This window comes from Oncorhynchus masou, chromosome 1, assembly GCF_036934945.1.
Source record: "Oncorhynchus masou masou isolate Uvic2021 chromosome 1, UVic_Omas_1.1, whole genome shotgun sequence".
Lineage (NCBI taxonomy): Eukaryota > Metazoa > Chordata > Actinopteri > Salmoniformes > Salmonidae > Oncorhynchus > Oncorhynchus masou.
This window is the reverse complement of record NC_088212.1, coordinates 26,395,129-26,409,379: the sequence shown is the minus strand read 5'-3', so window position 1 is coordinate 26,409,379 and position 14,251 is coordinate 26,395,129. Positions and strand designations below refer to the sequence as shown.

The 14,251-nt window shown below is 40.5% G+C and overlaps 1 protein-coding gene across 1 annotated transcript; it reads left to right on the top strand.

Annotated features, from left to right (window-relative positions):
* Window positions 1–3,517: 3,517 nt before the first annotated feature.
* Window positions 3,518–6,602, top strand: LOC135540551 (frizzled-10-like). The gene is made up of 2 exons (XM_064967095.1): window positions 3,518–4,086; window positions 4,352–6,602. Exons 1-2 carry the CDS (start codon window positions 4,075–4,077, stop codon window positions 6,104–6,106), a joined length of 1,767 nt encoding a protein of 588 aa, XP_064823167.1. The 5' UTR covers window positions 3,518–4,074; the 3' UTR covers window positions 6,107–6,602.
* Window positions 6,603–14,251: the final 7,649 nt, after the last annotated feature.

The following is a 14,251-nucleotide window of genomic DNA, read 5'->3' as shown; positions in this document are numbered from 1 at the left end:
ACACACAAAAAATAAAATATCTTTTCAGCTCCAGCCATCAAAGGGCCCCTTTCACTTTATTAGTTACAGAATTATCTCACAGTTGCTGATTTCTCAGAGATGGAACTGCAATGCACTGCTTGCTTTATAGAGTTGTTGTGGTTGGAAAGATTGAGATAAAGTTGATTGTGTGTGCGTGCGCGCGTGCGTGCATACTGGGGTGGGGGTGAATCTATGAAAAGCAGAAGGGGGAGGTAGAATAAAAATACAGAAATCCCACAGTAGTAGCTAGATAAAGATGATATAGATTGAATACTGATTCCTCCCTTTTGCATCACATTTTCAAAGACATATCATCATGACCAGCAAAACAATCATGAGAAGAAAGAAGAGAGCAAGAACAAAGATGCCTGAATTACAATAAACCAGTAGACTGTGTATTCTTATTAGGCAAGGTGACAATGTTATCTTGTATGTTTCATTAAACAAGCCCAGATGGATAATAAGAGTGGATGTCTGCTTTAAAAATATGTCCTATACCCAGATGTTCAGTAAATGGAGATCACAATTGCTTTGGCCCTGTGAATGCAATGCAATGCCATCTCTCCACATTAAAGTTGTCATCTTTTTAGACTATTAAGTATTGGTTACACAGTAAAAGTCCTTCTGAATGGGAGCAACTGATCAGGCATGTCGGCTGTTGTCCTTGAAGGAGTTATTGTGACTGAGGAGGTATGAAATAAAAGTATTATAGATTCACATGTGTTCAGAAGAGGAGGACGTGTCCAGATCTGAGACACAGGCAAATGTAGTAACCGTAGTTAGGCGAGTAGAAACAGCTAACCTGCAGGTGACACATAAGAAAGAGGGTATTATGTGTCCATAATGAAATGTATTCATAACCTGTATTTATGTTCCTGCTCTGTCCAGACATTGCGCACCAACAGCTGAAATGCCACCAGTGAGATATGCAGCGCTAAACCATTTAGGCACGCTGGTGCCATGTTTCTCATCTTGCCCGAACACATTTTTTTTTAAGCACTGTTTACTTGTGATCTGGATTTCACCCTAGGTGGAAACCATGGGCAGACGAGGGTATAAATCTCCCAACTAAAGACTTTCACAAGGTAATGTGAGTTGAGCTATGAGGGATCTGGTGTCACAGACACTCTGGAGGGGCCCTCCATATCCTTCCTTCTCTGTCATGCCACCCTGCTGCAGAAGCCCTCGCCTCAACCATGGATCCATGCTGCTAGACTACATGTGGTTCACTTTGAGGTCCATATCACCGCAGTAGTAACCACTCTCCCAAACTAGCAGCACTGTCGTAGTAGAATAGTCATAATCAGCGAGAGACACTAAGGAAATCTAAAATGTCTTCAAGGGCATATCCAACGGACATGGTTTCTCTATCATGTACAGTCACATGCCATAGGGGATTGCATGTTGTGATTGTAGTGGGTGTGAGAACAGGTGCTGAGATAATGCTAAGCTAATACTGTTCCATCCAGGCTCATAATAGCCCCCCCCCCCTTATTACCACAGACAGAGCCTACATTGACTTCATAATCAGTTAATAAAAAAAAGAGACATCGAAACTGAACTGAACCCAACGAAATCTCTTCTGAGATAAGTTTAACGGGAGACATCATTAAAGCCTCACCAGACAGACTCTTCCCATCACTGCCTGTCTGAAACTAAAACAGACAAAGAGACAAATAACAGCCACCCTACGCTAATCATTGGCACTATGACACTACTAGAAGATGACTGCGGGGGTTAGGCCTGAACTGTGGTATGCACTGACAGCTCCTAGTGGTAACCCAGGCCTCTCCTCAGTGCCAAGATCAGATGCAGATCAAATCAAATGTATTTATAAAGCCCTTCGTACATCAGCTGATATCTCAAAGTGCTGTACAGAAACCCAGCCTGAAACCCCAAACAGCAAGCAATACAGGTGTTGAAGCACCTTGATGATGAATCAACTCCAACAAGACTGAAATGGCTTTGTATCAGTGTTTCTCCTTCAGGCGCTTTCCTTTCGTCATAATCCACCCATTTACAATTGAGAACTAAGATGTTCTCACAGGTCATTTTAGAATGGTTATAATCGATTTTCAGACATACTCTTTTATTGAAATAATAAACAGTATCATTTTGTGAAACAAATGTGCAAATAATCAGTTTTGTTATGATAGGATTTTCTTACGGAAAGAAGACTGATTTAAAATCAATCATGATGTAAAAGCTCTAGGCCTATATATGGGGCAGCAGGTAGCCTAGTGGTTAGAGAGTTGGACTAGTAAACAAAAGGTTGCAAGATTGAATCCATGAGCTGGTAAAAATCTGTCGTGCTGCCCTTGAACAAGGCAGTTAACCCACTGTTCCTAGGCTGTCATTGAAAATAAGAATTTGTTCTTAACTGACTTGCCTAGTTAAATAAAGGTAGAAACATGATGTTGATTATAAACATGGGAGAAAAGCTTGAAACATGCTGGCATTTGTGTACAGAAAAATAACTACAGGTCCAACTGTGTGATAATGGGTTGGAAAGTATCTTATAAAATGTTTTATGGTGGATTGTGAAAAGTGTCTGGTAAAATGTATAAGAGCTGGAAATGAAGTGTTGTAAATGACTGAATAGTAAATTGTGAAAAGGTTCCTCCTTGGTTAGGAGGGAACAGGTGTATTCAATGGAAGGTTGTAAGCAGCTTTTTGACTAGATTGGTCAAGTGGAAATATTACTGCACTTTGTGTGTCTGTCTCTTTTAAATGGACATACATGTGCAGACATTAAAGGCAGCAAAGATCCATGAGGACGAATGTGAATATTTACATGTATGCCTGAAGGTGGCTATATGGAGAAATTATACATAGATGTCTGAGTCACTAAAAGCCTACTTAATGCTAAACATGGAGTTCATTCTAAGTACCTCCTGAGCATAAGTCCCTTGTATACTGAATATGGATTTTACTGTAGTTCAAATTTAACACAAAACAATGTAACCTATTCCTGAGACAATTATGAGTGGGCTATTCGGTGATGAAATGGGGATCTCCATAGCCTACATCAGGTCATAGCCTATAATTATGTTGGAAATAGAAGGAAAACATTATTCACATTCTATAGGCTAGTGGTTGCTTTAGTGGTTTTTAACTTGTTGCTTTTTGTCAACACGTTAACGCACTACCCGACTCACAAAAGAGTTAAGGGGAATTGAGAGAGAAAAACTCTTCTCAGCCTCTTTCTATTTTCCCACAATGCACGGACCGTGAAAATTGTCATTTGTGGCAAAGAAAAGAACACATCTATCTCGTGTGGAAAGATACAGAAAGCCAGTTGGTTTGTCTTTGAGTATGTTTTGTGTCTGCATATACCTGCGCTGGAACGTTCTAAATTCTGACACTTTTCTATCTAAAGTTTTAGTCGGAAATGGGGCAAATAGCCAATGAGTAGTTTGCTGCGAACAAGCTCTAAAATGCTGTGATGGTTGGTCTACTCTACAGGCTGTTCCGCACCATTTGAAAAAAATCACCGTGTCAGTTTCATCTTTCTTATGCAAAGTAGCTGTCTTTGAAGGCGGATCTTTTGGCAGGTTAGCCCAGGACAGTTGCAACTACAAGCTCAAACGAGAAATGCCACCAACCAGTCCAAACTGAATAGGTCTGTCTCTGGAGTGGTTAGTTAGGAATAGACCTCAACTCTGTTTTAGTTAATTAGGTTACTACACCGTTTGCGTGGATTTATCGTACGCACTTAGGCTACTTAAACGCGGTGCAAGAGGAAGAGCAATTTAGTTGAGTTGGTAAATGACAGACTGGTTCCATTCGCGCTGCAGGACCTCATTTTAATGTATATGTGCAGGACAGAGACAGGAGGATCCCGACCTGATGTTGTTGAAACCGAGGAGTACTGTCCCTTAACGCACTTTTAGAAGCTCTGGAACGTTTGTTTGGATCGGAACACTTTTATCCAATTAGAAAAAGAACCAAGGCAGACAAAAATTGTGCAACGGACGAGGCACAACTACAGTAAATGCATTTAATCTCTTAACATGTTGGATTTTTCTGGAACAAATTGATACACTTCAAAGCATGGACATTATGGTAAGCGACCATTATTTTAAAAGAAAACGATGTACACTTTTTTGTAATTGTCTTTGGAGTTAAATTGTAATCAAAGGAATTAGACTACACGTAAAAAGGGGAAACAATGGTCTTTTCATAGACAATTGTGAGTTTTCATCCACAGTTTTGCACATTCATAAAGAAATAAGCTACACAAAGCTTTTTAGTAGGCCTTTCCTGTATAGACGCAGCTTCTGATTTGTCGTAAGTGACATTTTATCTTACATTTTTTTGCCACTAAAAGGTTCAAAGAGGAGAGACTATGCATTCCACTGCTAAACTGAGCCTTATCAATGTGCTACTGGTCTGTCTGAGTGGTGGCTGCTCAGCCATTAGCTCCATAGACCCAGACCGGCCGGGTGAAGGGAGATGTCAACAGATTGTCATCCCCCTATGTAAGGACATTGGCTACAACATGACAAGGATGCCCAATCTGATGGGCCATGAGGACCAGAATGAGGCAGCTATCAAGCTACATGAGTTTGCCCCTCTCATAGGGTTTGGATGCCACACTCACCTCAAGTTTTTTCTCTGTTCGCTGTATGCACCTATGTGCACGGAGCAGGTATCCACCCCAATCCCTGCCTGCAGAGTGATGTGTGAGCAGGCCAGGCAAAAGTGCTCCCCTATCATGGAGCAGTTCAACTTCCGCTGGCCTGACTCCCTGGACTGCTCCAGACTACCTACTAAAAATGACCCCAACAACCTCTGCATGGAGGCCCCCAACAACGGCTCAGACGAGCCCCCCAAAGGCTCCCACACCCAGCGTCCTGACTTCAGGCTTCAGCGGCCCATGAAGGAGACGGAGAGCAAGGAGACCTGCAGTAACCCAGGCAAGTTCCACTATGTGCAGAAGAGTGAGTCCTGTGCCCCCAAGTGCTACCCCAAAGTGGATGTGTACTGGAGTCAGGGAGATAAGCAGTTCTCTCTGGTGTGGATGGCCATCTGGTCCATCCTCTGCTTCATCTCCAGCTCATTCACTGTCCTCACCTTCCTCATCGACCCCCAGCGATTTAAATACCCCGAGAGGCCTATCATCTTCCTCTCCATGTCCTACTGTGTCTACTCTGTGGGCTACCTGGTCCGTCTGTTTGTGGGAGCAGACAGTATCGCCTGTGACCGGGACAGTGGGGTCCAGTACATCATCCAGGAGGGACTGGAAAGCACGGGCTGCACCATCGTCTTCCTCATCCTCTACTACTTCGGCATGGCCAGCTCCCTCTGGTGGGTCATCCTCACACTCACCTGGTTCTTGGCTGCAGGGAAGAAGTGGGGCCACGAGGCCATCGAGGCCAACAGCAGCTACTTCCACCTGGCGGCCTGGGCCATCCCAGCCATCAAGACCATCATGATCCTGGTGATGAGGAAGGTTGCGGGGGACGAGCTGACGGGAGTGTGCTACGTGGGCAGCATGGACGTGAAAGCTCTCACAGGCTTCGTGCTCATCCCACTCTCCTGCTACCTCATCATCGGCACCTCCTTCCTGCTGTCGGGCTTCGTGGCCCTGTTCCACATCCGCAAGATCATGAAGACAGAGGGGGAAAACACGGATAAACTGGAGAAGCTGATGGTACGGATCGGAGTGTTCTCCGTCCTCTACACTGTACCTGCCACCTGCGTTATCGCCTGCTACTTCTACGAGAGGCTCAACATGGACTACTGGAGGAACCTGGCCGTGGAGCAGAGGTGTGTTGACAGAAGCAGGAACAATGCAGAGTCTGAAGAGTGTGGTATGAAGAGCTCCATCCCGGCCGTGGAGATCTTCATGGTTAAGATCTTCATGCTGTTAGTGGTGGGCATCACGAGTGGCATGTGGATCTGGACCTCAAAAACACTGCAATCATGGCAGAATGTGTTTAGCAGGAAGCTGAAGAAGAGGACTAGGAGGAAGCCTGCCAGTGTGTTTACAAGCAGTGGGCCTTACATCAAGCCTCACCCAGCACTGAAAGCGCACAATACAAAGTATGAGCCTACCAGGCCCCCTCCTACATGCGTATGAGCTGGCGCTCTCACAGACAGTCTGCGAAACCAAAATCCTTCTAAAGCCCTTACCTAAAACAGACTTTTTAATCAGAGTGCCAACAAGAGACAACTGTTCATATTTATTTTAAGTATTTTTTGTTATCTTGATCTATCTCAAGCTACAAGGACAGCCTTTGTTTCAAATATCTGCTACTCCTGGAACCACTTATCCATTTAAGAACATGATAGAGGAAAAAAACTTTTTGTTTCCAAGACAAAGAAATTGGAATAAACCATTTGGATGTGCAATAGATGTTTTCCTTAGTGGCAAAAAAAGACAGTACTGTAGAACCAGATGAAAGACAATGAAAAGACTCTGACAAAAGGGAGTGAATGGCCTGGGAGATGGAGACCCTTTAGTGTTGCGTTGTGTGGCTTTTTAATGGAAATCAAGGCAGTGTCACATGTTTGGACTGAAGTGAGAAAGCAGCTGTTGAAAGGGGCTCAGGATTGCATGGACTGCCTAATGTGACGCAAAACAAGCACTGGACATCGCAAAAGTGACTATTTGTACAGACAGTTTTCCTGTTGTTGTATCTTTGCTGTTTTATAGCACAAGGGAGCATTTGTATATATTTCTTGAAGTTCATATTTTATAAAAAAAAAATACAAATAAAACATTCCAGTTTTAAATGTCCAAAACTGGAACTGTATATTATAACTGTGTGGGTTTTATATGTCATGTGAATGAGTTCACAATGGGTTTTTACAAAAAGCACATTTCTCAATGACATTATTACATTGGACATTTGAAGATAGTCATCACTAACCATTGATGTGAAAGTATGGAATATTTCAATCATCCACTGTTGTCTGAGCGTGTGTGTGTGTGTGTGTGTGTGTGTGTGTGTGTGTGTGTGTGTGAGAGAGCGCATGTAGCAGTGCACACACTTGACTTACTGTATCTCTCTTTTGAGAGGCTTATGCTTTTAATTACATAGACAAATTGGTGTTTGATGTTAGCCTTGTGAATACTCTGACTTCTGTTGATACCTGATAGAGTGGAGTGCGCTCTCAATGAAGTACATACAGGATGAAGAAACAATGGCATCTGTACACGTCTGTTTTAATTGTTGAAAAGGAAAGCATCATGGGTAATCCAGAGCCCGCTCCCTCCATAGCACATTTATTAGAGATGACTAATAGAAAAAAGTTTGACATCAAAGAGATGATGAACAAAGCACTCTTATATTATTGTAGAGTCAACCCTTTTTAAAGCAAGGCTTTCATATTCCATTCCTATTAAAATGTTCCTGTTCACGCCCATGTTTCATACATAAGCTATAAGGAAACAAAGGCTTTTAAGTTTGTTTTGTTTTTGGTTCACAGTTTTTCAGTTTGTTTGTAACATATGAAATCAGACAATATTTATTAGAGCCTTCGATTTATTTCATCGCAAGAAAAAAGGTGCTAAAATCGAAGACTAGATAAAAAAAGTGCCTGATTTCATGTTAGAAATAAATGGAAAAACTGTGAACCAAAAACAAAACAAACTTAATATGCAAATACGGGTCTGGTATGATCATCTCACAGATAACCTCCCACTCAAAGAACTCACTCAAGTCAGGCTTTGATTATGTTTCTGAGATAATCAGTCCACTGCTTTTAATGTTTTTTCTTGAATTACAGTTCTGCTCTGACTTCTTTAGGCCTATAGATGAACGTCTATGCAGTTAAGTTCAGATAACACAGATAATGATTTTGTTTTTGTGCTTTTTTGTCAGGTCACTGATTCAGTCACGTGTGTTTTCATGCGTGTGTGTTTTAGGGATGGGGATTATGCAATAATCCTACAGTCATTCAGGGCAGGATTAGGCAGTTTGAAGGGTCTGGCTTTGAGAAGAGGATAACTGCAAACAAAATCAACAATATCTGTCATCTACCCTCCTCTTATCACCCAGGCATAGTGATATTTCTAAAGACACATCTGGCCTGGATTTCAGGCTATCATTTTGACTGAGACTAGTTTTCAATAGCATGGTAGGCTATTGACAAACTAATATATCTGTTAGCGTACTAATTTGGGTGGGGGTTAAATGCTCTCACACTGTAAACAATTATGTAAACAGGCTGTCATTGTAAATAGGAATTTGTTCTTAAATGACTTGCCTGGTTAAATAAAGGTTTAGTAAAATTCAGGCCACATCCCCTTCAAACTACAAGTCCATTTTGGAGTGGAACCCACACTAATATGAGCTCAGCTCCCCTCTGGGTTTTGTCTTTAGGATTTAGAGAGGTTACAGCACAAGACCAAGTGTGTAAAATGTCATTCTAATGTCAGGGTACTTTTTAGCCTATTAGACTTGAATACTCAACTACCAGCACTGAATTGCCCATTTTCATTAGGTCATACCATAAGAGACAATTTCAGAAAACCCCAAATAACAAGGATCATTCTGCACCTTCATTTTAACTTTAAGGTTTTGTGGCTTTTAATATGCATGAGAAGATCTCCCAGACCCAGGTATAATAATGTTGCAGGTTGAGTGTAAATATGTGCTCTCCCCTGAGGGCATTCAAGTTCCAGCATCAGCCCAACCCGTTTTAACAGTGAAAAGCACATGACTCACTGGCTGAATCAAATTCAAGTAGTTGATACTCCGTGTTGTGAAAAAGGTGAGTGTTTTCGAGGGCTTCAACAGAGGCCACCTGGATAACAGCCCCCAAGGTGTCTGGGAAAGCTGTAAATATGACAGTTACCAACCTCTTCCTCTGGAGCGTATGCTTCTAAGTTACTTCAGTGTTTCCTTTTGAAAAGAAAATAGTATGTGAGCAAGGGCACAGTAGTGTCAGCCCAAAATGTTTTGGAATAAACTACACATGCTTCTGAATTTCTCTCCGGTAGAGTTCTTGTTTTCATGACACTGTATCACAGATGATTAGACCTGCTATTCCTCATTGCTGGCATTGTTTCCCCCTAACAGTGCAAAGGCTTTTATAGGTCTGGAGCTATGATTGAATCAACCAAGTGGCTCATTAGATAGTGTGTGTGTCACATGGCCCCTCTCATAGCCCAGTTGTTGTCCCTAGTGATGGTGTGGTAGACAACATGTTTTGTTTGTCCCAGTGGGGAATCTGGCAGCCGGCATGTAACTGGGGATAAGGGTCTTCAGATCACCATATCTCAAAGAATGACCATGGCCCCAATCTGAAAGGACTCACTCATCCCCCATAGCCCCTATCACACTCACTCTCTCATTCCCTCACCCTTCGCTTCCTCGCAACTTTTCCCCTCAACAACTCTCCTGTTAATATGACACTTATATACTGTAGTTCTCTACAGCAGCAGTCTTTTGGGGGAAGTATACAGTGTTTGACAAAAGAGACCGGAGCTTCTGCTTGTGATCTGCTTACCCACTGGGCACAAACTGTTTGAATCAACTTTGTTTCAACGTAATTTGTAAATGAATTGTGACTTTAAACCTGCGTGGAAAATACATTGGATTTGAAAAAGTAATCAATGTTGTTTTGAGGTTGAATTTTAAACCACAGGATTATGTCGTCATGGTAACCAAATTTCAACATAGATAAACCTTGTATAAAATATGTTGAATTTGTACCTTTAAAACAACATCAAATCTTCAACATTATTAAGTTTACATGTACATTATAGTCCTTTAGCGACTTACAATTAGTACATTCATCTTAAGAGACAACACATCACAAACACATCAAGTATCTTATGATCCAAAATGCAACATCATATGATCCAAAATGCATCATACTGGCTGTATTTCAGTATTTTGAAAGTCATATGTCTGGAAAAGTTGATTGCTGACATTCAAAACATTTTGGGACTAACAATGGACTAATGAAACAAATACCAAAAGACTGCTTTTGGGTAGTTTTCCTTTAAAAATACTCTTCAAAGAGCACCTCTGGAAAATTGCTTTATCTACCCTTTGGTCTCCCATCCAGTGTTTTAATCAAGCCAAGCACTGCTTAGCTATGATATTTGTCACTGACTATTAACAATGTGCTATCATGAGAATGATTGTTGAGAGATCGCCACTTACAGTTGAAGTCGGAACTTACATACACCTTAGCCAAATACAAATCCTAGTAACAATTCCCCATCTTCGGTTAGTTAGGATCACCACTTTATTTTAAGAATGTGAAATGTCGGAATAATAGTAGAGAGAATTATTTATTTCAGCTTTTATTTCTTTCATCACATTCCCAGTGGGTCAGAAGTTTACATACACTCAATTAGTATTTGGTAGTGTTGCCTTTAAATTGTTTAACTTGGGTCAAACGTTTCTGGGTAGCCTTCCACAAGCATCCCACAATAAGTTGGGTGAATTTTGGCCCATTCCTCCTGACAGAGCTGATGTAACTGAGTCAGGTTTGTAGGCCTCCTTGCTTGCACACATTTTTTAGTTCTGCCCATACATTTTCTATAGGATTGAGTTCAGGGCTTTGTGATGGCCACTCAAATACCTTGACTTTGTTGCCCTTAAGCCATTTTGCCAGAACTTTGGAAGTATGCTTGAGGTCATTGTCCATTTGGAAGACCCATTTGCGACCAATTCCCTGACTGATGTCTTGAGATGTTGCTTCAATATATCCACGTAATTTTCTCTTCATGATGCAATCTATTTTGTGAAGTGCACCAGTCCCTCCTGCAGCAAAGCACCCCCACAACATGATGTTGCCACCCCCGTGCTTCACGGTTGGGATGGTGTTCTTCGGCTTGCAAGCCTCCCCCTTTTTCCTCCAAACATAACAATGGTCATTATGGCCAAACAGTTCTATTTTTGTTTCATCAGACCAGAGAACATTTCTCCAAAAAGTTTGTCCCCATGTGCAGTTGCAAACCGTAGTCAGACTTTTTTATGGAGGTTTTGGAGCAGTGGCTTCTTCCTTGCTGAGCGGCTTTTCAGGTTATGTCGATATAAGACTCGTTTTACTGTGGATATACTTTTCTACCAGGTTCCTCCAGCATCGTCACAAGGTCCTTGCTGTTGTTCTGGATTTGATTTGCACTTATCACACCAACGTACGTTCAACTCTAGGAGAGTCTTTTCTGAGGTCTTGGCTGATTTCTTTTGATTTTCTCGTGATGTCAAGTGAAGAGGCACTGAGTTTGAAGGTAGGCCTTGTAATTCATCCACAGGTACACCTCCAAATGACTCAAATGATGTCAATTAGCCTATCAGAATCTTCTAAAGCCATGACATCATTTTCTGGAATTTTCCAAGCTGTTTAAAGGCACAGTCAACATAGTGTATGTAAACTTCTGACCCATTGGAATTGTGATACAGTGAATTATAAGTGAAATAATCTGTCTGTAAACAATTATTGGAAAAATTACTTGTGTCATGCACAAAGTAGATGTCCTAACTGACTTTCCAAAACTATAGTTTGTTAACAAGAAACTCGTGGAGTGGTTGAAAAACAAGTTTATATGACTCCAACTTCCGACTAAATACTGTTGCTATTGCAGTCATTCCAAGGGGTAGGTTTAACAGAGCAAATAAAATATGATCATACTTTAGTCAGTCATCAACAGCTATAGTTTCAATTCAACAAATAAACAATACAATAGGCCTAGGGTTTGTTTTCAAATGTAATGATATTTAGATATATTGAATTGTGTTTAATTGCCATTGCAAGCAAATATCAACATTTGAAGAAAATCTTCTGCTTGGATAGTTCCATCTGTGCCACTGACTTAGTCTAGCTTTATTTCCAATGTATCTACAAATTAATAATGTATATGTTTGATTCATGTCTCCATCTCCACAAAGATCAAAGTTGAAGAATATGACTAAATCAAATCAAATCCATGTAAAGTTTGATTTGATTTGATTTAGTCCTGTTCTTTGACTTAGATTTTTAGCTGAGATGGAGATGTGAATTCGACATATCAATTATACATTTGTTGACAAAATGGAGTTAAAGCCAGACTAAGTCAGTGGCACAGATGGAACTATATGAGGTAAATCTGAGGTAAATCTCCTTCGAATGTTGATTTTTGGTTGAGTTGAAAACCAAACACAATTCAATATCACTTTTGAAATACAATAAATAACTTGTCCGCAAGTTAATAGGCTAACAAATGACGTTGGATTCAAGTATTCAACTCAGCCAAAAATAAAAGTTAAAGAATGGGATTAAACCAGTGGCTCAGATGGAACTATCCTAGCAGTAGATCCATATCCTATATTTGGTTATATTTGGTTGGTTGTCAACAAACTAATGCAACATTCAACCTTTAAGTGAGTTACAAATCCATGGCCACATTTTGAGGTTACAGTAACTATAAATGTATTCTTATGTAATCATAAAGCATGCATGTTCAAGATAGCGTGCATAGGTCGCGCAGGTATGTGGAGATCTTTACAATTGCTGTTATAATCGCAAATTGACATTTATTGTCATGAGTCGTGTTTTGAAGGCAGACCTGAGCATATTCCATTTAGATAGGCTAGCTGCAAAGTCATAATTGACTCTAAATTTAAAAATGAATGAAAACAGCATTTTTCATTTAAGGTTGGGATTAGGCATTAGGGTTAGCCGTGTGGTTAAGGGTATGGTTAGGTTTAAAAACATATTTTATGATTATTGACCACAGCTGCCTATAGAACAAGAATCATGACGAAAAACGCTAACCTGCGTTATAATTTGCGCAGAATCTTGAGCGGCATTGATCACTTGCATCATGTACATTTAATTTACATTTCGCTGTAATCTGGGTAATTTGGTTCTGCTATTGGATGAAGCACAGTGATGCATTCATCTGTTGTGTACATAAACAAAACATCTGACATTGTATTCCCATTTGAACTTTCCTGTTTGTTGTAAAAGGTTGAAAGCACAACGATAGACATTTGGGTGACAACTAAAACAAAATGAAGACATCGTTTTTTCATTGTAATTTGGTTTTGCTTTTAGATGGTTGAAAGCATAGTGATAACACATTGGAAATTCAACAAACTTCTTTTTGAGTGGGTGAAAATACTGTAGGTTGTAATCTCATTGCTCAACATCTCAACCAAATATTACTCAACTATTCACATTGAAATGATGTGGTGTGCCCAGTGGGTAGTTGAAAGTATCAAATCTTTGATACGAACTTGATTTAATTGAAAATACTACCATCTGCCACCCACAAGTTGGGATGGCAGATGGTAGTATTTTCGCACTGTGTAATTGAGATGATGTTAAGCCTATTTGTGTGGCCGGGTGCTGTAAACATAAAGTTAATGTGACAGAACAGGCCTTCTGGAAGCAAGTCTCTGACAGTCTCTGACTCAAATTCAGGGATGGGAAAACAAGCAGGGTAACGTCATCATTCAGTTGATCCCTTAATCTTTGGGATCGGTGTCCCGTCCACGGTACAGTTGAGCTAACGTAGGCTAATGTGATTAGCATGAGGTTGTAAGCAAAAAAAAAAATCCAGGGACATAGGCATATCTGATATTGACAGAAAGCTTAAATTCTTGTTAATCTAACTGCACTGTCCAATTTATAGTAGCTATTACAGTTAAATAATGCCATGCTATTGTTTGAGAAGAGCGCACAGTTTTGAAAATGAAAAGTTATTAATGAACAAATTAGGCACATTTGGGCAGTCTTGATACAACATTTTGAACAGAAATGCAATGGTTCATTAGCTCAGTCTAAAACGTTGCACATACAAACTCTAAATTGCAGCTGGGCTGGAATAATACATTAAGGCCTATCTCTTGCATTTCAAAGATGATGGTACAAAAAAATACAAAAGCAAAGTTGTTTTTGATTTGTATTATCTTTTACCAGATCTATTGTGTTATATTCTCTTTCCTTCCTTTCACATTTCCGCAAACGTCAAAGTGTTTCCTTTCAAGGGCCTGAGCTACAGGCAGTTAGATTTGGGTATGTCATTTTAGGCGAAAATTGAAAGAAACTCATACACCTATAAAAACGATTACCAAATTCCTATTCCCTTTGCCCCAACGCTTATTGTGTAGCTTTCCTCCCATTATATATGAAGGTGTGGTGGAACCAGAATTCTGCCTCTCTACCTGTGCATTGGCTGCTGCTGCTAGCAGTCATAAAGTGCTCTGGCATGGTGACATAAATCAGGCTGTATGGTTGACTGGTTGACTGGTTGATTGGCGGCCGAGACAGCTTTTAT